This window comes from Botryllus schlosseri, chromosome 13, assembly GCF_051294905.1.
Source record: "Botryllus schlosseri isolate E-star chromosome 13, Bs_hap1, whole genome shotgun sequence".
Taxonomy (NCBI): Eukaryota; Metazoa; Chordata; class Ascidiacea; order Stolidobranchia; family Styelidae; genus Botryllus; species Botryllus schlosseri.
Genome location: NC_137248.1, coordinates 10,488,852 through 10,516,684, shown reverse-complemented (window position 1 = coordinate 10,516,684; position 27,833 = coordinate 10,488,852). Strand labels below are relative to the sequence as shown.

Sequence of the window (27,833 nt, the reverse complement as noted above, 5' to 3'; positions counted from 1 at the left end):
AATATAGGGTAAATATAGCTCCTTTGACGAAATATCTATACTGTTGCTGTTGAATCGACAACTTTGCGTGTTCCAACCATCCCATATCGATATACGTCGGCTATATATCGGGTGGTAATTGTCCGTATGCTCATTCGACATGTTTTTTGGAAATTATTTACACAATTATGGCATAATTTTATAGCTAAAGAAACAATTATTTTTTAAAGGCTTTTGTTTAAAACGCTGTTTAAAACACCGTTTGTTTTAAACGCAACCCTGAAAACATCAAATGTTGAAGTGTTTAAAACCTAATCGAAGAAATATCAATTTGGGGCTCTAAATCCATCGGACATTTGAATAATGCGATTGTCAATGCTTTGTAGAGTAGGCATACTTCAGAGCTTCCAAACATTGCAAGAAAATCTATACTAATTCAATAACAATAACCATTACAATTGACTCCTTTTCGATGTAGGAGTCAGTGTTGGGATCAAGTCACTACCTTCGAGTCACGAGTCATTGCACATTTTGACTCGAGTCAAGTCAAGTCACTCGATTTTTAGAGGTGACTCGAGTCAAGTCGAGTCAAGTCAAGTCAAGTCACGAGTCAAGTCACAATTCAAGTCAAGTCGCCCTTTCGCAGTATGAGGCGTGATTACGTAATTGCATTTTTCAAGATGTCAGAAATACAGATTGAGTGGTCATTGATTCCGAACCGATCAACAAATATACAGTTAAATATACACGCAAGAAGGCGCTGTATCGCTCACATGTACGTAGAACTGTTAAACTACCTAAGTAATGGCATATAGCCTCAGTTTACAGTTACCGGCCAAATACAGAATCGAGAATAAAGAAACGAATTGATAATATGCAATATATTACACATTTACAAATTGATATGATACAATTCGAGCCTGCGCCAATGGTTGGGGACTATATAAACTATATTCGAATTGAACAAGAGGTTTGGTTAAGGTACGAACAGAGAGCAGAAATTGAGATGTTGCTATTTCATTACTTTACTACTAGTTTACGACAACGTAAGCTGTAAGCTTCAATCACTTCGGTTTCGGTAAATTTATTTGTGAGAAAACAATGGGGGGTCAGTGAAACGCATGATCATTGAATGATTGGTCGCTTTCACGAGTTACACCAGCGTTTCGCGAACAATCCGAACATATGCAAGATACAGTAATTTTTATCGACACCGATTACTTGATGACTTGAAATTGACTCGTGAATTTTGATCCGAGTCACGAGTCAATCCACATTTCTGATACGCCGAGTCAAGTCAAGTCAAGTCATTTTAGCAAAGTGACTCGAGTCAAGTCAAGTCACATGAAAAAGGTGACTCGAGTCTGACTCGAGTCATCCCAACACTGGTAGGAGTTTACAGTCACATAGCAAATTCTGCGGTTTTGAGATAAATTAAGATTGCTTACGCTCTTGATGAGCTGGATGAAATCGCGTGTGTTCAAGGAAGTGCGTGCTATGAAGCATTATTATGAAATGCACTCACATAAGATAACCAAGCGCACATTATAACGAAGGGGCACAAGTTTGTTTCCGTAAATTCTGCAATTTTGGCTGTCGATGGAAGATTTAAATCAAGCACAAGTCTTAGTTATTAATTGTTGCCTTGGTAGGGATTAATTAAAGATGAAACCTGGATTAGTTTATGCAGCAGTAAATTGCAGATCATTTGAATCTGTCAGTACATACAACTGAAAACCCAGCCATCTCCCTCCGGGCCCATCGGATAGGGACTTAATGTCATGTTGAGTAACAATTTCCACACGCTTTATTAGATTGATTTCCGCGAAGGCACAAATTTCTCTATTTGGTCAAGTTTAGTAAAGCAATAACCACTGTGTTTGGAACACTGGAGATATGGTTTCGGGCAGAAAGTCGAATCGTAAAGCGCATATTTCAAGTTGTTTGTATATAATCGGTATATGCGAGCCACCTTGCCTGTTCTAACATATGTCGAAGCGTGTAACATGACTCACATATACATATTTTATCACGGGCTATCCCAAATGCCTAATCCTCATCTAGGGCGCGATAAAGCCGAGATTCGTGTGCATTTAGAATAACCTTGTAACGTGCTGATCCATTATTTGTCTCGAAAACTAGGTACGCGTATAATGACCCATTGCACTTATAATATTGATGAATATTCCCGAGAGGAAATATAAACTGAAACAGTCTGTGACCTTCTCACCAGAAGCTTGCATGCGCATTAATTATGCACGGATAAAGAATGGATGTAAGTATTACATAGATTATTTTGTATTGATACATATTCCTGTGGGTGTAAACAGCTTACATATTATTTTCAGGTATATACGGAGAAAATTAAATACGGTATTCGATGTCAGTTTAATGGAGATCTTGTCTCTCTAGATGCGCCGCAACGACGAAAAAAGTCTGCCAATGTAATTTTTAGATTTCTACGTTGAGTGAAATAATTATTATGTAGCTGTAGTAATTAGTAGAGTAGTAATTATTATGTAGCTCTGCCATAGTAGAGATTGTTGGTATGCAATGTTCTTTCCAGTTCTCTATTAGTTGCTGACGATTCCCCTGACGAGTGTCAGCCGAAAATATTAGGGTTAATTTCATTATGAATATATTATTCAATTGGATATCGGAGTTCTGTACCTCCAAGAAGCAATATAAGGGTTTCAATTTAATTGTCGTCTGTAGAAATACTCGTAGCAAAACAATGCACGTATATCTTGACACTGTATCGAACATAATGAAGAAAGTTTCATATTCCAGTTGTGAAAGGTATTTGACCACCGAGCGAAATAATGAACTTAAAATGCCTAATACAGTATCATTAGTTTAGCTATCATTATTCCAAGTCATCTCAATGTCACATTGCCACAGCATTACGCTGTGCTTAACCCATAGGTGAAATATGTATGTATGTTCTAATACGTCGATTTTATTCTGCAACGTGCTGTAGGATGCTGTATAACAGGGGTCGTCAACTCAAAACGGGTTGCGGGCCACTTTTCAAATTTCATTGAGGCCTCGGGCGGCATGAATTCAATGGAGTTAAAAATAGGCCACACACTTTAGCAATCACGTTTTTAAAATTCTACGTTGGTACAACGCTGTGGTCTCTAACATTGGCGACGGGCCTAGTACCACAAAAGAAATAATATTATACTTATACGCAAGAACTACAAGTGCAACAAAATAATATCTTGATCATCACTTTCGTTATATTTTGAACTATGAGCAGAGCATGATACCTGAAAACATTTTTCAATGACCGAAGAATCGATATTGGGGTTAGCTAGACACGGTTCTTGCTGGAAAGTTATCTCCACGTAAAGCTGGATCTTGTGAGCATCCCAAGTCGTTTTCCAAGCGTCTCGGTCTTGGCAGTGTCTGGGCCATTAAAAATCAAGCCAAAGCCGTATCAGCTAGTGAGGAATAGTGATGTTAGGCAACCGACAACAACAATACTTTAAAACTGGCATCAATATCATCATTCAAAATGCTTACGAAATCTCAAATCAGGTCGCGGGCCGCAAAATATAACCTGGCGGGCCGCGTGTTGGTGACCCCTGCTGTTGGATAACGATAAAGTGCTAAGTCTAGAAATATATAAATAAATAAGTGTAGCATGAGAAGTACTTGAGACTAGGTGTATAGACGTTATTGAAACTTTACTAACATCTATATCAGGGCTACAATAGGTCCATTTTGCAATTTCATAATGGAGGGAATTCGGTGAAATACCTATACCTGAAAATCGTGGATTGCATGGTGTTCCCCTGCGGTGTCCTATTACCGCACCGTAATCTTAAGCGAGATTCTGGCGCTGTAACCCGAGGGAGTCACGCGCATGAAATCCACGTGTCGCCATCGGTAGACGGACAGACAATAGGGCATTCTCTTTACATAATTTATCTTAGCAATGACAAATACTTTCTCGACGATAAATATTGACTGTATCTCTTTATGTCTTGTTGGATCTGGATGGATCGGACGGCGTCATGTGCGTAAGGCAGCTTCAACGCTGACTCAACGGCGTCCATCTTATTACTCAGCGATGGGAAACTTAACGCAGAGCCGCTCGCGCATTGTTTGGCCGCAGCGAGCGCATACTGTCGCGGGTCTTCCATTTTCATTACACCTTATTCCAAACAAAAAAGGGATTATCGATAGCGATCGGCAAATTAAGGGCGTTTTGAATTTTAAGCCTATGCTGTTGTCTTCGATCTTAAAACGAATGCAAAGTCAACATGGGTCATCAATTTATCCAGCAGATACTTTCGCGGTACGGCAGTCCATGTCTCAACATTGCAATATTGTGTTACACCTAAGTAATAATCAAATCGTTATATCTTTTCACGTGTTCTAGCTTTCAATCAATATTACCGTGACATGTATACTGATTCCCGTTTAGCTATGGTGACCATATTTTGAAAATCTGAAAATAGGACACTTTTTCAGAATTTTGAGATTCGCAAAACTGGAGGAACATCCTCAAAGAATATTAAATTTTCCCCACCTCGTGGTTAGTTGATTAAAAAAAGGGCCAACTTACCGCCTCAGCTACCGAAATACCCGCCGCAGCGTACTTCGGTGCTGATTTACGGCATATCAGTCGAATTTTACCGTAAATTTGACCAAACTTTTCAGAAAAGAGGACAAAATCTCAAAAAAGAGGACAACAGAGCGTCCTATACGAGGACGCTTTCAAATAAGTCAAAAAAGAGGGCAAATCCTCTTAAAAGAGGGCGTATGGTAACCCTACGTTTAGCGTAACAGAGGCCACTATATATAGCACAGTTGATATTTACATCACTTCAAGATTTACAAGACAAGGATATCTATGCTTTGCAAACCGCTGTTAGGCACAAGCTCGGAAAATGACCTTTTATTTTTTAGTCAACCCACGACCGATCACCATTCTCCGTAAAAATCTCCCGTTTCAATGTCTGTTAATATCAAATTGTGAAAAGTATCCTCCTTCCCGGATCACAACATAGTAGCCCAACTCAAACGAATTGTATAGGCTACTTTCAAGCAGTCTGGTACAACACATGAAGTAGTCTGACGTACACCAACACCAAGTCAAGAGTGTGGCATAAGCCCTATATTACAACAGTATGAAACAAGATACGTTCCAAATTTGCAATTAAGTTTACAATGTTATGTTTCATTTGTTTAATTAATGGACATTGACAGGCGTCCAAGTTCTTGCATCTTGCAATTGAGGTATACAATTTTAGTATACTTAGCGGACCGGCAAGATGGTTGACTCGGACCGACGGTTGGGAACCACTGGACTAGTGTAGCCAACTAAAGACACACGGGACATTAGTGTGGGCTACACGCAGAGTGGTGACAAAATGAACGTGGTTTGGACACTGCTATAGATTTTCATGGTGTAATTACATTAAACCCGACTACGACTTCATCTCGTTTTGAAAAACCAATGCAAATGGACTTGTTTGTTAGGCTGCTAAATATTCGGGTTCATTTCAATATGAATATACTATTCAATTGTATATTGAAGTTCTGTACCTCCAAAAAACTATTAAATTCCCACTGTTGAGAAATTGCAGACGTGCTCGAATTTCACACCCATATAGTGATAATATAGCTGAAGTGTATATCGATCCCTATCTATTTCCGTCGGCTATGAAGACGAAACATATTTTACATGGAATCCGATGAGGTTTATAGATAGGCATGACGTTCGGGGTTGAGTAATATGATAAGACAAAAAGCTATGAGCATTATCAGATGAGCTCAGTTAACACGCTGACCCGTACGTATACACGAGAAAGTTCCTATTGCAGCACCGTGTAGTCAATGGAACGAGAATAGTAACTTCCAGCATTTCCGCATATCGGAGAGTATATGTGTTGTATTCGCTTATAACGATCTACCAGGTCATCTTTTGACTTTATCGAGAACGAAATGATCCTGAATGTTTTTTTTTTCAAAACATAGTGACTCGCTGTTACGAGCACCGTCGCGATGAGACTTTTGAATGCATTGCCACATACTCTGTTACATTATTTATTATTGGATCACTTGAAATCGCTTTTAGTATAATCATGCGCAAGCGGTAACCGTGCGTAGGTGTATATATTTTGATATTGAAAAGAATCTATTTCCGTTATGGGAGTTTTTGCGAGAGAGGAATAATATAAAAGAATGCAGAAGAGAACTGCTCGTCTTTCCCCAGGGTGACGACATCTATAAATTGCGTATTTGCAACCTACTGTGTGGTGATCTACAAGATTCCTGAAAAATAAAGACCACACCGCGATGTATATTTCAAATGAAAATTTCCCAGCGAGAAGCGATAAAATCTTCATCCCGTTTACGACGATAATTCAATGTTAGACTTGGGACATAGATGTAAGAGATTTTTTGAGTTTTTTACAAACCGCAATGATTTCGGAAAATCTTATTCGTAGTGGATAGTGACTGAAAAAACAAATCACATGATGATCATTTATTGTTTTATGGTGTCTGCCTATACATCTATTGTTAATTATTTCTGCTTACTGTCCCACCGCAAAGCAAGTCGAATGCATTTAGGCCGTATTTGTGTAGAGGGCAAACAGCTGTGACTCTGTCATATCATGTTATAGAATAACAGGACTTTATCCTTCATGATATCGTTTATACTGATAACCTTGAAGTAGTTTCGTGACTTAAGCCGTCTCAAATTAGACCTATGTAATATATAGACACATGTGGTCGTGATGACAAATTGTTCCTAATGATATACAAAAATACCGAGGTCTTTGCCTTTGAAAATCGAATTAATCTTCAAAAACACCTATTCCATTCCTAAAAAATGACACACAAAATGTAACTGATATGTCATGTTTTGGGTCCTATATAACCTAACCAATGACTGCGTAAAGTGCTATTGGTAATTTTGCGAAAATCGCATATTGTCTTTGAATAAGCACCTGCCACGGTAAATCTCCAAAAGTTACTATTTTAACTCGATGGAAACTTGTATCAAATTGTAACGGATACGGTATAATAATGTTTGTCAGGTTTCTATACGCATTAGTTTGCTCTACGCAGCAACAAGACTTTACATGAATTGTTGGACTTTAAAAATTATCGAACATTATGGGTTTTATTTTAGAATTTTTTCCATTCTGGATTGGAATTACGTGTATAGCCGTATAGTATGTCTGACTACTTTTATATAGGCTCCTTCCCGTCATCTGATGCGCGTAAGCCAGAGGTCTCAAACACGCGGCCCGCGAGACCATTTTGTGCGGCCCGCGACGGCATTTTGGATTTCAAAGGATTCGACAATATTTTACTACCAATTTCTGAGAACTTAAATTCGCTCCAAAACTATTGCAGAAGCCTGAAACTACTCAAACTTCACTAATACATCAGTTTCCACTCAGTTACCACTCAGTGGAAGATCAACTATTACGTGACATTACTTGTTTAATATGGTAAAACATGACCCGTTGATGATTCGTGACTGAAAATTGTGATTTGGACTTGAGCGCGACCCTCTGTAGAATTACTCGTACTCGTCACGTCAAACGTTACAATCAGAGAAGGACTTTTGTGACTCGGAATGCCGTGACTTATTACAACCACGGACGCAACAAACCATGATGTCCTATATGGTGTGGACACAAGCAAATCTCACGGCTTAGTGAAATTGGTGTATGTCACACTTTCCATTTGGTCGAAGGCAATTTGACGGTAATTTTTGTCCGGCTTGTCCTGCATTAGCCTGAATCTTATAAAACGGGTATCAATCGAAAGCTACCGCGGTACTGATTTCGAAAATATAAATTTATTCTGTTCGTGGTCCTGGAACTCCCCAAAATAAGCCTCGAATGTTGCATTGTATGTGAGTTTGGTATTGTGATGCTGCAATGACGTCTGGGAGCAGGCGAGGAGCACTGCAAGATGCAAGCGTATTGGCCATCGTTACGCAGCCGATTGATCATGGTTGCGTCACAATACCAAACTCACAATGCAACATTTGAGGCTTATTTTGGCGAGTTCCAGGGCCACGAACAGAATAAAATTGATATTTTCGCAATCAGTACCGTGGTAGCATTCCATTGATACCCATTTTATCAAATTTAGGCTAATGCAGGACAAGCTGGTCAAAAATTACCGTCAAATTGCCTTTGACCAAATGGAAAGTGTGACAATAAAGACCAATTTCAGTGAGTGTGGTGGCACTACGTACGGGGGGGGGGGGGGGGGGGGGGCGAGACTTACCGGGGAGCCCCTATAAGCATCTAACCCCCCAGACCCCCCTTTCGCATCTCTTATTCTAATCTATCTTTCACCACGGTAAGGTTCGGTCAGGTGCTGGATTCGGCCATGTCTATTATTGCATGTGTGCAAGGAAAGACTACATCAAAACTAAGTAATTCTACCGCATGCAGAGACGTGATGATTATCGGGATACGGGACTTGTCTAACAAATGCAGAGATTTGATGATGATTGACACATCTGTACGGAATCATATTCTTGCATGGTACACGGATTTCCATGATTATTCGTTATTATCCTTGAAAAAATCGCATCATTCAAATATGGGGGTTTCGACCAGGGGGGGGCGCGACCGCCCACCTCGCCCCCCCAAAAGCCACCACTGGGCCCGTGAGATTTGCTTTTGTCCACACCATATAGGACACTATGAACAAGCTATCAAACTGGTAGCAGAAATAGTAAAATATCAAAAGGCCGTAGCTTGCGTTGCGTAGCATATTTAAATATCTAAGCATACAGGTATGGCAACCGACATTGCCATTATGTTGCCCCTTTGATATAGTTGGTTACATCCCGTGTCATCTTGGGTATCTTTATATATGTTATTGTCGCCAATTTAATGTGGCGAGTATTAACGAGTCGTAGCCTACGCTTCACAGCTGAAACGAACGGATTCTTCGGCGATTGCACATTTCTATTGTTATTGTACAGATCCATTATTTTCAAGTTGTTATTGATCTGTTCCAACATTCGAAGGTAAAATGAAACGCTGATTCTATTTGACTTCCGTAATGACATGTCAATATAGCCTAGTTATCAGGAGTAGACCTATGCTCGAAACCAGGAAATAAGGCCTACTTTGAAATACATTGAATTCGCCTATTATCGGTGGTGCGGCCCGCAGCGCCATCAAAAATAGGAAATTGGCCCGCCAGCACATTTGAGTTTGAGACCTCTGGCGTAAGCGGTGTCTTAGAAAGCCTAGAAGTGGGCCGTGCTACAAGTCGGCGGATACGGAATCCTAATCGGTCTGGTGTAAATAACCATTGTAGTCGAAAGGCATCACGAATACCACTACAACAAATGTCTGATTATCGCAGATTCAAGTGTCAATGGTAAGTGTGGCCGAATTAAGCTGTGAAAATACCAAGATCAACGGCTGCCAAGACATTTAAATGCATATAGTCTTCGTGTAGCATTCGTATACGATACATCAATAGTGGCCGACACATCGATCGCGACATCTCTGTTGCAACTTGCAACCCAGGTCTATCGAATTAGGGTACTATGCGTCCTCTTGTAAGAGGATTTATCCTCTTTTATGACTTTTTTTAAAGTGTCCTCGGAGGACGCCCAAATGTCCTCTTTTTTGAGATTTTGTTCTGTTTTTAAGAACTTTGGTTAAATATAGGGTAAAATTCGATTGAGATGCAGTATATCAGCACTGAAGTAACGCTCCGGCGGCTATTTCGGGAACTGAGCCGGAAAGTTGACCTATTTTTTTAGTCAACCAACTGAGAATTCAACAAAAGTGTTAATTTCTGGAGCCGAGTCGGAAAAATGCCATTATTTATTTTTTAGTCAACTAGCCACGAAGTCGAGAAAAATTTACCATTTTTTCGGATGTTACTCCAGCATTGTAAGTTTGAAAATTTTGAAAAAGTGTCCTCTTTTCAGATTTCCAAAATATGGTAACCCTAATCGAAATGACCAACAAAATGAAAAACCAAACCAAAAACTCAAGTTGCAGGTTATACTAGAGTTCACCAATGTTTTATCACTGAGATGATCAACAATTGTTAGCGTCACCGAACCCAATGCGCCAAAATACGCATTTGTACTTACTTCAAACCACTATATCTGAATATGCGGATTCAATACTTTCAAGCCATCACAAACGCGCACTGATCCATTGTGTTTGGTGAAGGCGACAATTGTTGCTGCCCAATCACTGGTCCAGGGAAACCTACATTCACTAATCTTTTCAACTTGGTTTAATTAGCTTTTTTCCTTACAAACGGGAAAAGACGTGGATTGTGATACATAGGCGTAGCATAATGTTTCAAGTGAATCGCTAGCTTTGTCTTGATGCATTCACCTAGAAAACGAAGAGCGGTGGTCTGAAAAGCCACCACATAATCGTTAAAATAGCACATTATTAGAATTGGCCATCCGTGAGGAAATTGCATCCGATGCAGGCGTCCTATTACTCTTCATAAAGAAAGCATCGCTCCACACTGAAAATACCATTAACTTGTCTCCATATACACGGGATATGCTGAACTTCTTCGAGTGCTCAAGGTTTTATATCAAGCCAATCTGACCATGGCTGAGGATGAGGATGCATCAGTGTCCTACTACTTGGCAACGGAATGTCGCCAATGCTATGGTTCAGTGATTCTAAACCTTTTTGTCTTCCCGGACCCCTTTTTGACCGTCAAGGAACCCCCGGACCCCCCAAATTTCAGTTCAAATTTATCACAATTATCGTGCAACCGTCATCTGTGCTTCGCGAATATTAACTGTATAGGCTGCAGTGACAAACAACAACAAAATAACTATTCTTGAAAATAGCATCACGCTATTATGTGGAAATTGGGCCGATGGTAGCGATTTCTGCAGCTGCATTTCTTGCAATATGTGGTCGTGTCTTAGAAATCCGCGCCTTCGATGTGATGTGATCGAGTGCCGAAAATATATTTCCACAAAAATAGGCGGTGACGAATGGGTATAATAATGGGCAACGCTTCCGACGACCCCTTTGGGTATGACCGTAACATATATGTCACTAAAATTGAGACACAGAACATATGACGTCCATTCCAATCATTTCTATCTAGCAGCTCATCTCGAAGTTGTTCTAGAACAGTGGTTATGCGTTATATCACAGGAAAATGGATTTTTGCAAACATTTGAATCACGCTGATTGACCCTACTATTCCTACTTTTTTATTTGTTCCACAAACCCCAACAAAACATCTCTAAACAGCAATATGTTTGTATCAGTAGGATATTGGCAATTTGGCAATACAAATGACTTCGCACAGTGTGATATTTCATCTCAGACGAGACGTAGCAGTAGTGAAGCGAAACTGCCTCGTAATTTCTCTATTTTGAAAATAAAATAAAAATGCGATTATCAATCATTCTGCAAATTTATAGGCTTTGCGGAACCCCTGAAAAAGCTTTGCAGACTCACGTAGGTTTTACATGACCTTGAAGATTACATTCCTGCAAAGGTCGCCAAAGTAGTCAACATCGTTGACACTCAAGTAGAAGTAGCAGTAACTCCGTAAATTTCTACTCAGTTAGCCTACAATTGGAAGTAGCGGATTTCAAGACATGTAAAAACTGCTTCAACTGATGGTAGTAAATGAAGATATGAAAAGCACTCAAGTATAGTACAGAGTACATTTGGTCGAGACGCTGCATGCTTTTTGTCGTCGATCGAAGGCGGCTACTTTCAAAATTGCAGGACGCATCTTCGCGACTAACGCAAAATGACTAATTACACTACAAATTAGTGCAATTTTCGAAAATCTATTCAGATATAGGGCCTACCTTCATGGGTTGTTTCGCCCAATCATTGTGATAATTTCACTCATAAACTTGGTGGAAACATGTCCCAAAACAAGTTTTGATACGATACGAAATCTAAAGTTTAAAGTAGTTTCGCCTAAAAACGCATAACATTCATTTACCTAGACGAATTTCTCGTTCCCGTATCACTGTTTGTTTACTTGTTTGTTAATGTGCCGTGAACTCTTTTTAAGGGGAACACGAAAACTATACACTGCAAAACATGTAGTCCTGAAAGTAATATTCAAACACACGATCAAAAAATCCCGTATACTCTTGGTGATTATAGTATAGTTGAAGTGTTTGTGACAAGCAAATGTCATGCACCTGTTCATCAAATATTGCATTGCGAATTCGATACGCTGCCTATCAATAATGACCCACTTATATGACCGTTACGGTATAGCAGAGGCCTATTATTTATTTGGTCAGAAAGTTTGATCACCATGAGAACTCCTAGAAAGTGGAAGTACTTCGTTACTGACCACCTCAGCGTATATAAGTGAAATGTGAGTGGCAATAATGAAAATTTATAGGACGATGAAACAACTTCAGTACGGTAACTAGGCAATGATTATTATAGAACTGGGCCCAACGATTTGTGAATAGCCTACTTGAATCCAGCTCGATCTCTTAACTACAATGTGCGAAATCAATTACTTCAATTCGGCCATTGGATCGTGTTTAGGTACCTTACTAACAGCGTGCAAGGACTGCAAGCAGTTCAGTTCTGATCTCCCCCACTTCTCGTTTACCGATCAAATCATTTATAATTTCTCATTTGATGTACTGCTTGCACAAACGAACACTTCGGTATTGAATCTACCAAAGACGGTCTGGCGTGAAAGTGGGATTCAATGCCTACTCAATGGCATATGAGTCCTCGGAAATACCAATACTTCCGTGTTCTCGGAATAAAAAATAAATAAAACAAGTAGTTTATCCATCTTTTAATAAATGCCATGATTTGAGTTCGGTTGCAGCACCTTGTTATATCGGGCCTAGATATTATTTACATCCTTCGCTTCTATATAGAATATGATTCGCATAAAATCAATAAGAATCTTTTTATCAGCCTCTATAATTGCCCCACTTTATTTTTATCCGGGAACCTTGACAGATCAATTTAGCGTGAGACTATCCGATCACATAAGTATGCAGCTATAACACGACACGCAGCAAAAGACAACGTACGTGCAGTCGTGCATCGTGTGTATAAATGACATTTCGACCTGCTATTAGCGTTATCACAGGGCCATATCTCATAGTTCTCACATGCCAAATACGGGTTTTCTTTATGGAATCTGAACTGATGGGGGTTCGTTCTATATGCAGGACGTCTCAGAGATTAAATATTTGACCAGACTCGGAATAGAATCGATTTGATATTTAATTTTGCCCAGCTCACGGCTGCTTTGGGTATGGAATTGGACTGGAGATACGGAGAGCCCATAACTAGGGTTACCATATCTTGGAAATGGGAAAGGAGGACACTTTTTTTTTTTAAATCAAACTTAGAATTCCGATGGAAAATACTGAAAAATGGTCAATTTTTTCCACTTCGTAGCTGGTTGACTAAAAAAGGTCAACTCAGACTCGAGTCACCTTTTTCGTATGACTTGACTTGACTCGAGTCACTTTGCAAAAATGACTTGACTTGACTCGGTGTCTCAGAAAAGTGGATTGACTCGTGACTCTGAGCAAAATTCACGAGTAAATTTCAAGTCATCAAGTAATCGGTGTCGATAAAAATAACTGTGGATTCGGATTCTTCTCAAAACGCTGGTGTAACCCGTGAGAGCGACCAATCATTCAATGATCGTGCGTTTCACTGAGCCTCCATTGCTATCTCACTAATGAATTGGCCACAAACGCAGTGATCGAAGCTTCTAGCTTACGTTGTCGTAAACTAGTAGGCTATAGTAAAGTAGTCTAATAGCAAGATACACATTTCTGTTCTCTGTTCGTGCTTTAACTAAACCATTTGTTTTATTGAAATTGAAATCGAATATATAGTTTGCATACTCCTCAACCATTTGGCACAGGCTCGAATTGTATCATATGATCATGTGACTCGAAGGTAGTGACTTGATCCCAACACTGCCATATCATCACAATATTCTAACTTTGGGAATGGCAGCGCCACTATATTCCTTCCTTGGACACGTCAATGCCTGCAAGTATGAAACCTTACAGGCATTCCTTACCACTGTGTGTCTAGTTGGGAATGACATTAGCGATCGTCCAAATTCCACAATATTGCATGCGTGAAAAACACAGTGGCCACTTTACGAAACAGTAAAACATATAAAAACAATACCAATGATAAAGAGGAGTTATTCGATGTGAAGATAACATTTTGTTGTTGCCATCTCAGATTGTTATCAATCAACCACTTATATAGAAACTGCAATCCTTTGCATGAGGTTCTCCATTCTCTAATTTCATAATTGCAGCTTCAAGATCACAATCTGTCCTTGCGACCACGCCCGGTCGCCCGCAGTATCCACAGGCAGCTGGCATTCTGCAAGAATGCTCATGAAGGCTTTTCTCGATAGGGCATCATTTTTGACCTCGAAAAATGTAATAGCGACCCGCCCAGAATGTGAGACCCACACCTATCGCCTTGCAACTTGAAAGTAACATGTAGCTGCTTATATCCATTGAGTTATAGCAGCTATCTATATTCCAGTAAGGAAACTGCTCTCCATGTGATTCTAATCTCTTTGTCAGTTTCCTCTGGTTGGTGTAACTCATAGGAATGAAAAGGTAGAGGCATATTCATTATTCATAGCCCCCCCCCCCCAATTTCCAACCTCCATATTGTGACGTCATATGTATTCAGAACGTTACAGTGGATCTGTGGCATCACATCATTATCAGGTTTTCGTCATTCCCAAATTTTCATCTTGCATGCTGGCTAGATCTCAGGCAACTGGGCATATTGGCGTCTACCGGCGAAGGTGTGATATTTGATCAGGTGTCCAGACGGCCCAGTGTCCACGTCTAGTCGAGATTTGGAAAAGCGTGTACCGTGGCGTTCGGTGACGTAGCCTATTATCTTGAAAGTTCTCGTTTTAAATACGAACACAGCGTTTATTCGCTCTAAATGAGTGCAAGCAGTCCATATTTTGTGTTCAGAGTACGTGAGATGTAGCCTACAGTACGAAGAGGATGCGGATAGCTATATTCCCTTATTGAGAATACGACCAACGGCGCATTTGTGTCCTCGTCAATATATAGGCTTGCACACTAGCCTAGGTCCTAGCCGTGCCCCAATCCCACCCGTGGTGCAGTTGAACCAGTATTTAGAATTAAGTAACCGAATGGAGTCAACTTTGGTGCATATCTTCCAAATGCATAACCTAGAGACGTTCGAAGTAATTTGAAATTTGATACGGCTACGAGCCTAAACTGAATTGAGCCCGAGTGCAGTAGGTAAATCCGCAGAAGGGGAAAATCAGGAATGTATATTGTATAATTGTATATACATCACGAGTTGTAGATATCCCTGTGACTGACCATGCCAGAGGATGAGGTCAAAATACATTTCTAAGAATTTCATGTGGCATCGGGCCATGCCTCTAAATGAGCGGATTGGAAAATACATCGAACACGCCAAAAGGGTTGAGAAATGCCAAATTCCATAGCATTTTATGAATATTAATGACATGAAGATCCTAATCAAGCAGCACAATAGCTTACTAAGTTGTAACCGTACTATCTCCCAATATCAGGGCGACCTTATCAGTATGGAAACTAAGCAGCGGAAGGAAGATAACCATCGCTAAGTCTTCAATCCATCGTATGGGAAAGAGATGTGCGGGACTCGAAATGCCGCAAACTGCTACCACAAGGACGCTATTCTGTCAATTTGTGAAACACCCCTGAAAACGGAACTGAAACTCCCTTGTCAAAAGTGTCGCAATCTAATGGAAGATGAGTAGAAACAAGCCTCATACCCTCAATCTTTCGCCCCCATCAAGATATGCAGCTTGTTTACTTTCCACGACGAGTCGACTATACAACCCCCGAACCACTTGCACAAGCGCCGCTAGTCCGTACGAGTAAAAATTTCGGATTTATTCTTCGAAGTCAGACGAAAAGTTTGCTTGAACAAATACGTAAGTTGACGAGGCGGTCAATAAAAAACGGAGGGAGATAAATTCTCAAATATCAATAATAATATCATCGAGATAAAAACGTCAAGAGAACAAGTGAAGCAGCTATGACGACGAAAATATAACGGTGAGAGACAAGAACAAGAAAATACTCCGCGCAACAGAAAATTTCATCCGAATAATCACGCGCAGGGTGCAAATGAGCGGCGCACGGCACACAACGGTACCGGCGCAACACGCGAAACCCCCGAGCAAGTCAAAGTTTGAAAGCACTAAAATCAACAATAATTGCACTCCGGTATAATGGTAGTAAAACGAGGGGGCGTACATTCGATTTCAATACAGTCATTGGGGCCGAATAGTACGAATCGAGAAGGCGGAGAGGATTTTTCGGGAGGGCCCAACTTGCAATGATAGATTACGTAACCACAGAAACGACGCCATCACAGTTTCCCGTATATAAATAAAGGCATAGGCAAGACCCTTATTGTGCCCTATAAAACGTACAAGCGTTGCAGTAACATTCGAACGATATTATCAGCAGTTTAACGTAGAAAACGATCGCTTATTTCGTAGAGCGAGCTCGACATTGTCGCAAAGTGTAGAGAACTTCAAACACGATAAACACATCCTAAATAACGCACATAATTGATTCGCGACATAATCCGGTAAACAAGCCACGCAAATCGCTAGTTATCGCCGCGGCGGCCATTACCCGAATCGTGGGTGATCCGGCAGTAGGTACCGGTGCCAGCTTGGCATTATTTATTATTCTAGCGCCATGACGCGTTCCGACAAGCGCGTTATCTCGACACGACTCGAAACACTATCCGAGATCACGCGCAATTTCAGCCGCCGCGAATTCCGGCAAGTAAAATAACGCAACGCTCGTTACGAGGCCTACAACCTCGCACATACAATAGTAAAGGCAACAGTAACATCCTGACAGTAAACCGACACACGGTTCGACCCAGTAATCAAGCCGCGAGTTTCACGTCACAACGCTCCAAATATCCTGGAAGACTGCTAGAGATCGCGTGACCGCAGTGATTTGTGACGTCACATGCGCGGTATGGCGTTCTCTCTCTCGTTTCCGCTATCGGCGGGAAATGACAGAGCCAGCATTTCCGTTGTTTTCGCAAAGACTCACTGGATTACGCACGGCTTCGGCTGTCTCGACCTGGAAAAGAGCGACAGGTAAGAATTAGCGATTAAATCATTGAGGTGATTTTCAGCAGATTTGCGAATCATCAAATTACGGTGGGTGACAAACTCCAAATGTCGATATTACGATTTAAGGTAGTAGTAGGCAGGTCAATTTCACGAGTCTCACCTGCGACGGCGATGCGATGAATGTCTTTTCGGCCCGTCGTCCGAATGGAGTCGCATGCGGCGTTGCTGTAACACGGAGAAAGTGGCCGGGGACAGCGAAGGCCGGGAACCACTGTAACGTGAAAAGTCATGAGTTCGTTAAGTGTTGGCGCAAGAGTAAAATTTCCATAAAAACTGCGTGAAATAGCATGGATTTATAACTGTAACTGAATATATTTTCGAAGATGCTACCTAGTTGTAGTGTCATCAGTCGCTTTCCGCTAAGCCCAAAGTTACATCTCGCACATTCGAAAGTTACAACCTCAGATTGACTGCTATGCGACCCCTCGATAAAATATACCATTTCAAAGTACTTGACTGTATTTCGGACCTTTGATTTTCTACTTCTGCTTCAAGCAGTTTTGACATGCCTACCTCCACTTGTAATTGAGTAGAAATTTTCGGCGTTAATACTACTCAAGTAATAAATAGCAACGCTGACCACTTTAATCACCTCTGGCGGCTGGCTTAGGAAAGAATAGTCGGAAATCGGTATGACCGGAACACATACACCGGATTGACGCGTCACAGTGCTACGTCACGCTAAAGACGCAAAGCGGGATTTAAGGATTGTGAAATTCGCGTAAAAATCACAGACGGACAAACCTCTTAAAATCTGCGTATCCAAATGATTGACGGCGTCCCTTATACCACACAACCACACAATAATATACCCAGCGCTCAAGACTCGATAAAAATAGTCAGCATTAAGCGATCGTTCCACTTATCCGTTAGATATTACGAATATACCGGGATTACGGAGCAAAATCGACCCAAGCCCCGAAACGGCATTACAGGGGAGGTACAGCGAGGCGAAAATAATAGCAACGTGAGAACTTGTAGCGGCCGTCAGCATAACTGCGTCACGCCAAACGCTGACGAATCATCGCGTAGGTGCGGGAATTCGTCACTTCCAATTAGAAACCGACCCGGCGCTATGATTCACGATAGACGAGCGAGAACAGCAGATAACGATAACTCGCCGGCGACATGAAGAATTCACAAAAAGTTCTTCGCACATAACGAGGCGTTCATTAAAAAATCGACGCGTCGCCTGATTTCGCGAAAAGATCAAATATCGCGCGATTCCGCCCGAATTCGATTGCGAGATAATTGCCCGTAAAATCAACAGACCGTTTTGTAAACCGCGAATTACCAGAAACGCGATACATATAATAGATCGGGGTTACGGCTCCTGTCGATATAATCACGGCCTGCGGTTCAATCACGTCCGGCCCGATTCAACCTCAGGTTTAACTCATCTCAAACACTGCATGTATAGCCTTCTTACAGAAAGAATGACAATCTTCGCGAAGAGGTGAGGGGCCAAGAAAAATATCAGCGAGACAACGCAACGCGTCATCGATTACGGAATCTTCCGACACCGATATAAAAATGATCATTGATAAAACCGTGTCTGACACACGGCATTGCGAGCTTGGGTACCGCAATGACAACAGTCGTTAAGTGACTGCGAAGGTTATTTATCACCGAAAACGCGGCGTTTTAAGGAGGCAGATAGTCGCTAGAACCGAAACATTTGAACGTCTAATTCCGGAAGACATTGAACATATCTTTTTGAAACTCTCACACAATGCGGGCGGGCCGCAGGAATTCGATTTTCGCATGGTGCCCGCGATTTATCGGCCCATTACTGTCAATTTCGGTACGCCGACACGGGCCGGTATCGCTAAAACGTGCGGCGCGCAGCCGCTAATATCGGAAATGTTGCATTTCCACGTCGTAATAGCCTGATTTCAAACAGTCGTTACTTGTCAAGCGAGCAAGACAGAGTTTCCGTACATTGCCGGAGTTGTAGATCTCAACAGCGATTCGATGGCGGTAACTGGCACGGTATCAGTATAGCGCGAAAATGCGCCGACAAGTAATCGCAACAATCGTGCTAGGCCCACACAATCAACGCGTCCGATCTCGCGTCCTTTTTATAGAGTATGACAAAATTTGTTTATCCTTCTGCGAATACGGTATATAACTTAACGCCGCGCTTGCATAGATAGCAACAAGCTACTTTCCCCTACCCGTAGTCAAACATCTGGCAACAGTATAAGGAATTTAAGCGCCGTTGTCACAACACACAATAAGTAAACAACCGCACCGCAAACTCGTAAACACCCTCGCTCGCGTACATCACATAAACAGAATGTTACTGCTAAACAATCACCGCGTTATCATTCACAAAAGGGTGAGGCAGGCTGAGTTTCATGCGAAAAGGGTGCGATGGCGGACTAAAATATCCTCGAAAAACCGCCGTCAATTGACGGTTGTCCTTAGAAAGAATTCGAGCGCGCGGAATCAAAACAAACACCCGCGAAAAGCACGAATTGGAAGTGTATAGGAAAATGTATGCCGTGACAACATCATTTCACGGAAGGCCACGGTTGACTCGCTATTAATCGAAATGGAGTAACGACTCGTATCCGCTTTTTTGGAAACAACGCGATGCCATATAAAACCGTACAGACCACAAGAGAATTCGACCTCAAGGCACCGACGCTTTTCGATACTCAGTTTGCAATTATCCAAATTCGAAAGACAAGCTGCATATTACAGTAAATGCGCTTAAGTTAGGATAAAAAATCCAGACATTCTTTCCCGGCTTAAACCATCGATCAGAAGCGAGCGGACGTGCGCAAAATCACAACCATCCTACCTGTCTTCGAACTCGTCCCATCTCTCGTAATCGCTGTCGTCGCTGGACGAAGTGCACGTGGAGCACCAGTCTTCCTCGTCGTATCCGTCGGGGAAATGCGCCCGGTGCTTGCCGTGCTTCTTCTTGCCCCCGGGACTGAGCGCGAAGTCGGTGGATCGCGTGCGCTTCATCTTCTTGCTGCAGATTCGCCGTCCCGACTCGCTGCTGCGAAGCGAAAGACCGGCTGTTATCGCGTGCTGCCGGGAAGATGCATCCCGGAAATATTCGCTAATTCATACGGAGATATAGAGAGTCCGACCCTAAAGGGCCGGGCAAAATTCTCGAAACCGAATCAAGCATTGACTGTAGTGGTTCGAGTCGAACAGTGAGAGTATTTTTTCAAGTACGCCATTTCCACAGACGGTTCTGATAGTATGAACGAGATTCATGGTTTAGATACTTTTTCTACCCCCCCCCCCCCTTGAAACTCGTGACTGGTCATATTAGAACATCCGAAGCATGAAATTCAAAGCTATAAGTACATAAGTGGTAATGACATTTCTGTCACGTCTTGATCAACCCACATCTTTGTCACAAAGTGCAATGAAATAGGTATGGTCGCAAAACTACCAAATTATCTTTAACGTGATGTACATGAACTGTACAGTAGGGCTCTTCAAAAATGACTTTTTTTCTCAAATCGTACTGGCTACTTGATAAAATTGTTAGGTTACCTAATTTAAGCCTACACACAAAATTTGGTTCAATTCCAACCAGTAACCGCTTTGCTACAGGAGAAGAAAGTTTCTATTTATCATATAAAAATAAATAATAAAAAATTTGAAAATTTTCTGTTCACCCCACGAAAGTGTTAGGCTGTCTATAGAAACTATGCTCACCAAATTTGGTCCAATTCCAACCAATGGAAGCGGAGTTATTGCCATCGAAAAATTTGGATTCGAATAAAATAGTATTTACGGTGACCGATTCTTTGTTTATTCCTTATAGTTCTGCTCACCGTAAATACTATTTTATTCAAATCCAAATTCTTCGATGGCAATAACTCCGCTTCCTCTGGTTGGAATTGAACCAAATTTGGTGAGCATAGTTTCTATAGACAGCCTAACACTTTCGTGGGGTGAACAGAAAATTTTTTATTATTTATTTTTATATGATAAATAGAAACTTTCTTCTCCTGTAGCAAAGCGGTTACTGGTTGGAATTGAACCAAATTTTGTGTGTAGGCTTAAATTAGGTAACCTAACAATTTTATCAAGTAGCCAGTACGATTTGAGAAAAAAAGTCATTTTTGAAGAGCCCTACTGTACAGTGTACGCTGTAAATGTTCGAATACTACGACTCCGTCACAGAATAATGATCAATGATAATGTAATACACAACTCGGAACCAAATATTCGATTCGGAATAGTATCACCGAGGTCTTCGATGTTTCCCGGCCCAAATTAACAAGCATGCAAAGAGATGGGATACCACTGACAGAATCCAATGAATTGCAGAAAATACACTCAGGTGAACGCCGATCACGATTTTAAAGTCTAGGAAGCAAATCACAAACGAAAAATCCCCACGAATCACAGAACATGCAAAGCTGAGCGCATGCGGCCTACCTCGCGTAGCATTTTTTGCTCTTTCGCACACTCCCGGGCAACAGCGAAGCGGAATGGTCGAGGTTGAGAGCGTTAGCAGAGGCGGTGCGCGACAGTCCCGCGTGCCTGCCGTGAGCGGGGCGAGCCTCCTGCTTGCAGCCGGTATTACTTGGAAAGAAGCAAGGCGCCGTGCAAATTACCCATTCGGAGAGGAGTGCGTTATAGACAGCATGCATAAAGTATTAAAAAGCAGCGTTTTTACATGCAAGTCACCGTTTGATTTCGAGTCACTGGTGACACATTCGGATCAAGACCGCTTAAATATGCCTTATATTCATTATACCCGTCCGCCGTTAATAATCCAACTGCGACGATTAGTAAAATCAGATTTTGTCAATAAACCATCGCGATAACACCCAAGGTCAGATGCCTCGCATAAAAACACAGCTGGACGGGGATTATCGTTATATCACCGCGCTGGTCACGAAGTCATGCAGAGCGACAATATTTCGAAATCCACCAGAGGCAACACGTCAGTGTTACGTCACGCCTACAGAAACACGTAGTCCGATTGGAGATCGACTCTACGAGGGTCGCTACGCAACGGGTTCAAAATCACGCAGTCCCGGTTATTACACAGTGGCGATAATGCTGCTGAACATTACGATAACATTCGCGTCATGCGGGCACTTACTGGGTTTTAAACGAAGGTTGCCTGGCCGCCTTCAAATGCCTGTCGCTGTTATAATACCGCCCGCCGCGCTGGAAACTATCGGCTTCGTCGTGCGATCGAGCGCCGTTGTCGTGTTCTTCAATTTCCGCCAGCTTTTTCTGAACGGCTGCGTCTTCTGCGCGAAAACACAGCGGATTAGCAATCAGCCACACACGAACAAAGCAACTTCAGCGAAAACACGTCAGCTGAAAATTGTATTTTCCCGCGTGGGAAATATTCTATCTCGCGATATCTTACCGGCATACAAGTCTTGCGTGCGAGTTCCGTTTTTCGCGGACATGTCGCCGGTCGAGCTGACGGAATTGTGCCGCCTCGTCTTTTTGAGAATGCTTTTCGGCTCGGCGGTCTTGGCAATATCCGGCAGAGACGACTTGCCCAACGAGTCCGCTGAAAGATTCGAAAGCCCAGTCAGTATCGCGATGGCGTTCGTTGTACGCGGCAATTTTCGGCTTACGCAACTTTACAGACGAGATTACCCTGCTATTCCGTCAATTGCGGGCGGCAATATCGGATGACAGCGCTATCGCTGGGGAGAGCGATTTTGCGGAAGATTACGGAAACAACCAATTTAACGCGGAGAAGAACACCCGTAAAGGGCTTTCAATCCGAGCGATATCAAAATTGCAGATCAAGGGGATTACAATTGTGGGATAACTGCCGACATTGCGTAGCGCAGCGTAATCGTAATATTGACCTATAACAGGAGTCATTTCACTATTTTAAAGACGACCTCTAACTGTATTTCCTTCGTGAGGTATAGTTCGAGTAAATTCTTTTAAACTGCAACAAAGTCAAAATGTATTGCTAACGTAGCCACGAAAAATAAAATCAAATAAACTAAAACTAACTGAGTTGAAGACATGTTAAAATAGAAAGGTGGAAAATGACGTGATAGACTACGCTACTACAGAATGTGATAATAGTGGGAAACGTGGAACTAGAAAGAAAACCTCAACATCAATTTCGATTTAAATGATGTCGCAAAATATTAAAGGCCTTGCAACAAAAACACAAATATTTTCATTTCGCACCGCAAAACCCAAGTTTAAAAACCTACGACCTAGAAAAGTATGTTTTACAGGAGAGAAAACTTGAAAACTCACCGTTATAACTAGACTGGGTGCATTGGTTTTCGTCCGGTGGTCTTTCCACAGTAACACTCGCCATTACCCGGCGGCGCCCGGTGGGGGTACCTCTAATCGGCGACGGCGAAGCGTCCTGTGACGACGCCGACCCGTGCCGCGACATCGCAGCGGGCGAACCCCCCCGGCGGCCGAGATCCGGCACGCGCAAAAGTTCCGGATTCGGAGACGGGCGCTGCTGCTGCCTACGCGCGTCTTCCGGATGCTTCCGGTTTTGCTTCGGCGGAAGCGCCGGTGGGTACTTTATCGCGCGCGGCGCGGGAATCGGCGCCGTGCCCCGGAAAATGTTTTTGTTCGGGGAAGAAGATATGTGCGGGTTGGGGATTATTTTAAAAGACATTTGCGGCTGTCCCAAAGACAGATCCTGCATGTTACTGGTAACAATATCAAGGTCTTGCCTATCTGTGTTTTGCTCGATCTCCGCAATTTCCTCTGAAGGCCGCCGAATTTGCCACGTGACATTATTGTTCGCCCTTTTGTCGTACCCGCTCAAAGACTCTGTCCGACGCGGCACTATCGGTTTCTTTGCGAAATTCTGAGGTTGCGACGCGCTTACTTTGTACGGCACGAATTCAGACGCGGGCACGTGACCGCCCATCGAGCAACGTCTGTCTGTATTGACCATACTCTCAGCTCTACTAACGCTGCTGCTGTTACTGTTGAGGGTGTCGGTTTTTTGTAATTGATGACGCGCGTGTTCCGCCGTTTGAGACAGGTTTTTCGCGTGTTCCAGCGCGTCTATAGTGCTGCTGCTGTTGTACCCGCTACTATCGGTGCTGTTGTAAGTGTTCTGCGGGAAATTCGGGTTGGCGGAGCCGCCGGCCGGCGATTTCTCCCCGAAGCTCGCGCCGTTGCAGGATGTATCTTGTTTCTGCGTCGGAACTTGCTTCCGCTTACTCCTAGCTAAAGCGTTTCTTTTGTGGCGCAGACTGTTAGTGTGTAGAGCCTCAGCCGGGTACAGGTTATCGCCTAGAAACACTTCTGGCTCGTCAGTAGATCCGTACTGGTGAATCTCGACTTGCTTCTGCTGCTGAGGTAATCCGCGGCCCGTAGCGATACCGTCGTGTAGATTTTCCAAGTTGAGACTGTGCCGTACGTTGTGAGAAGTGGGCAGCGTCGGATTTTCGTACTGTTAGCGAGAAAGTGCGTTTTAAAACCGGATCGTGTAAATATCTCATTGTGTAAAACGGAAATTTTGACGTTTCCGTCACTATGATCGCAATTGCGGCTTTGTGGTCGGAACGAAAATTTGCTTTTTCTGATAATCGGCGGGTCTAATCCCACCACTTCACTTAATTTTGAGAAAATTCATGCTTATGATCCATTTAGGTTACAAATGCATCGAAATATTCTCGCAACACAATGCTCAGATAAATAAATCACATTAAAATATTACAGCGATCGCGAAATCGCATTCCAGCCTGTCACATCAACGGGCGTACGATTGCACGGCCTGCGCCAATAAGTAGATATTGACGAATATTTCTCCTTGTGCATCAACCGTTGCATCCGCGCTGTTGTTTTCCGTTCGTGGGTTAATAATAATGTTCGAAATTGTTGACACGGTAGATTATCGAATTGAGCGCCGGGCTAAACATCGCTTACACAAGCGCAGGCTATTAATATCGTATTTTCGTTTCCAGTTACGCGAAAAATAATCTGGCGCGCCGCTGGATGTTACACACACTTTCCGAATAACGACTCCGGCTCATCGATCATACGAAAAATTCGACCAAACTTCGCGATAACGGAATGATCAGTTTCCCGTGGACGGCCGAGATGTTTGTCTAGCGACAATTGATAACAAAGGAGGGGAGCTCGGAATAACAACAATACGATTCGGCACGGCGAATATGCATCATTCCGTATCTGTATCAGTCACCGGGCGCGCAGCTGTTTCGCCGGGAGGCCGAAAAGACGGGATAATTTATCGGGAAATTGTTTACTTCCTACATAATCCAAGATCTCCACGATGTCGGTTCAGTATACAATACACTAGGGGTGTTCAAAAATGACTATTTTTCTCAAATTGCACTGACCACTTGATAAAATTTGGATTTGAATAAAATAGTATTTACGGTGACCAATTCTTTAATTATAGGTGTGCCCATCGTAAATACTATTTTATTCAAATCCAAATTTTTCGACGGCAATTTGGTGAACATCGTTTCTATAGACAACCTGACACTTTCATCGGGTGAACAGATAATTTTGGATTTTTTTACTCATTTGTTTTCATGTAATAAATATTAACTTTATTCTCCTGTAGCAATGCGGCTACTGGCTGGAATTGAACCAAATTTGATGTGAAGGCTTAAATTAGGTAACCTACCAATTTTATCAAGTAGTCAGAACAATTTGATAAAAAAGTCATTTTTGAACATCCCTAGTATACACGCTCAACTCCCTCGACTAGCTACAGCGATTGGCGCTTGAATTTTGGACGGAATAACAAATCTTAAAGTCCGACAACATTAATTTAAGATCAGCAACGTTTGCCATGATATGATAATTGTCAAATTGCGCCATAAGTCGAAAGCAAACTGCAAATTTCCAGTTAGTCTCGAAATTCTAATCTATTTGTCATGCAAAACAAATAAACGCGATACGAGTAGCTACTGTCCGAAACTGTCACAGCTATTGCAAACAAGTTCACAGTATTCAAACCTAGGTAAGGTGGCCCAAGTGGGCATTGAACCTAACAGACGTAGATCCGTATTAGCAAGACGTGCTGAACAGGGCATAAACGGTTCCGCCACAGTCGACAATGTTTCGATACGCGGATATCGCAACACGTACGATATACCAAAGGCGCAATAAACGTGTCAAAAAAGCGCTGCGACGGCGTATCTTGACCAACGCAAACATCGTGTCAATATCATAAAATATGTACGCGATCCCTACGACAGATATTAATCAACGCCAGCTTCCCCTTATCGAGTGCCCGGGTATGTGTCTCTATGCTTTCCGCGTTAGAGACGGGCGTTAATTGAAGACAAATTGCCGTCGCGAACATTGGTTACTTGACAAATGATACGAAACGCTGCGGCCAGCATTGAGATAAATGATGATCTTTGGATGCTTGCGCAAATACATCCGACTTAATCGGTGCGGAAGGGCAATGTAGCGAGAAAACAAACTACAAACAATTTCGACGTGTTTGCATTACCGATAACGGCGCAACTACTGGATTACGGGTAATTGTAAACGACACTGTCCACATAACCAAGTCCACACCACCACACAGCATGTGCGCGCTCGGTAACTATGGCTGGACAAAATCGAATCACCATTATTAAATATTTCCTTATTTTATGGAATAAAATATCAGTAATATTACTTCCAGAGCGGGCATCTTAAATGATAACGTGCAGAGCACAGGCAGTCGGCACGCATACGCTTAGTTGCTTACACGCGTCATCTCCCAAGTTTCGAGATATCTTTGAGCATAGTTACTGGCAGATACCAATCAAAGCCGCATTGTCCCGTGAGGCAATACCAGCAAGTGCCCGCCACGAAAATTCTTGTTGATTCGCTTTAAATCATTCGATTCGAGTCGCGTGGCATCAATCATGATTCGAGTTGCTATCAAATCAGGCCCATCCCAATTGGTAACATCACTGGCCCATAAAGTCAAGTGATGTATAGACCGAACTGACGTAAAGCATAAAGTCAAATACACCCGGGTCGACAATGTGATATTCATTCATCAAGCGACGAGATATCGAACCCATCATGAAATCAGTCACCATCACAGACTTTCTATATATAGATTGGTACAACACAAACGTCTCACTAGATCCATAAAACGGTAAGGAAATTAACTGTTTTATAACCATGGCTTCAAACGGTATCGCGTAGACACTCGCGCAGGCTCAATTTCACGGTGAATCATATTGCAATCTTATCAAGTGGAAGGTTACCAAAAAAAAGCAATTTCTTTCGCCTTTCAACATCTGACACAGCGACTTCACTCCCTCGGTTCAGCCCAAGTTGATCGTTTATGATCGCGCGGGCGAGCGACATTAGAAACGGCGTTACGAGAGGTGAAGGAAAAGTAGTTAAGTTTCGCACTACGCGCCAGGCAGCACGTCCGGTAATCGCTTTATGGTCGTGTACAACTGGCAAACTTTAAAGCAGTAAGCCCGGACGACGGAGCCGTAAAACTTACAGGCGCGCAGAGAGCGGCCGTAAACGGGGATTTCGAACGCGCTGTGTCGCACTCGTAAAGTCAAAACTGTGATACCGCGCGGCGACAAAAGTTCAGAACCCTTCCATCTAAGAATCTAGAAGGCTGGAAGCCGGCAATTAATGTCGGCGGTAACCTCACAGTAAAGGGCACAAGACGGTATACCAACTGCCGTGAGAGCGATAATGCCTAACAC

General features: G+C 42.4%; 1 protein-coding gene and 1 long non-coding RNA gene across 3 annotated transcripts in view; one reads left to right on the top strand and one right to left on the bottom strand.

Annotated features, from left to right (window-relative positions):
• Nucleotides 1-15,886: 15,886 nt before the first annotated feature.
• LOC145454636 (uncharacterized) overlaps nucleotides 15,887-27,833 on the bottom strand; it is a 43,662-nt gene continuing 31,715 nt past the window's right edge. Inside the window, exons 10-16 of one of the 2 annotated variants that reach the window (XM_080332624.1) lie at nucleotides 23,410-24,577; nucleotides 22,544-22,693; nucleotides 22,268-22,421; nucleotides 21,595-21,741; nucleotides 19,988-20,191; nucleotides 17,279-17,389; nucleotides 15,887-17,125 (exon numbers count right to left, since the gene is read on the bottom strand). In XM_080332624.1, the coding sequence (XP_080188750.1) occupies nucleotides 17,092-17,125; nucleotides 17,279-17,389; nucleotides 19,988-20,191; nucleotides 21,595-21,741; nucleotides 22,268-22,421; nucleotides 22,544-22,693; nucleotides 23,410-24,577 (1,968 nt within the window). In that variant the 3' untranslated portion in view covers nucleotides 15,887-17,091. The remainder of the gene's footprint in view (nucleotides 17,126-17,278; nucleotides 17,390-19,987; nucleotides 20,192-21,594; nucleotides 21,742-22,267; nucleotides 22,422-22,543; nucleotides 22,694-23,409; nucleotides 24,578-27,833) is intronic. The other variant, XM_080332625.1, reaches the window with a different exon arrangement.
• LOC145454637 (uncharacterized) overlaps nucleotides 17,009-27,833 on the top strand; it is a 27,213-nt gene continuing 16,388 nt past the window's right edge. The window contains exon 1 of the long non-coding RNA XR_013920188.1: nucleotides 17,009-17,142. This is a non-coding gene — a long non-coding RNA (uncharacterized LOC145454637). The remainder of the gene's footprint in view (nucleotides 17,143-27,833) is intronic.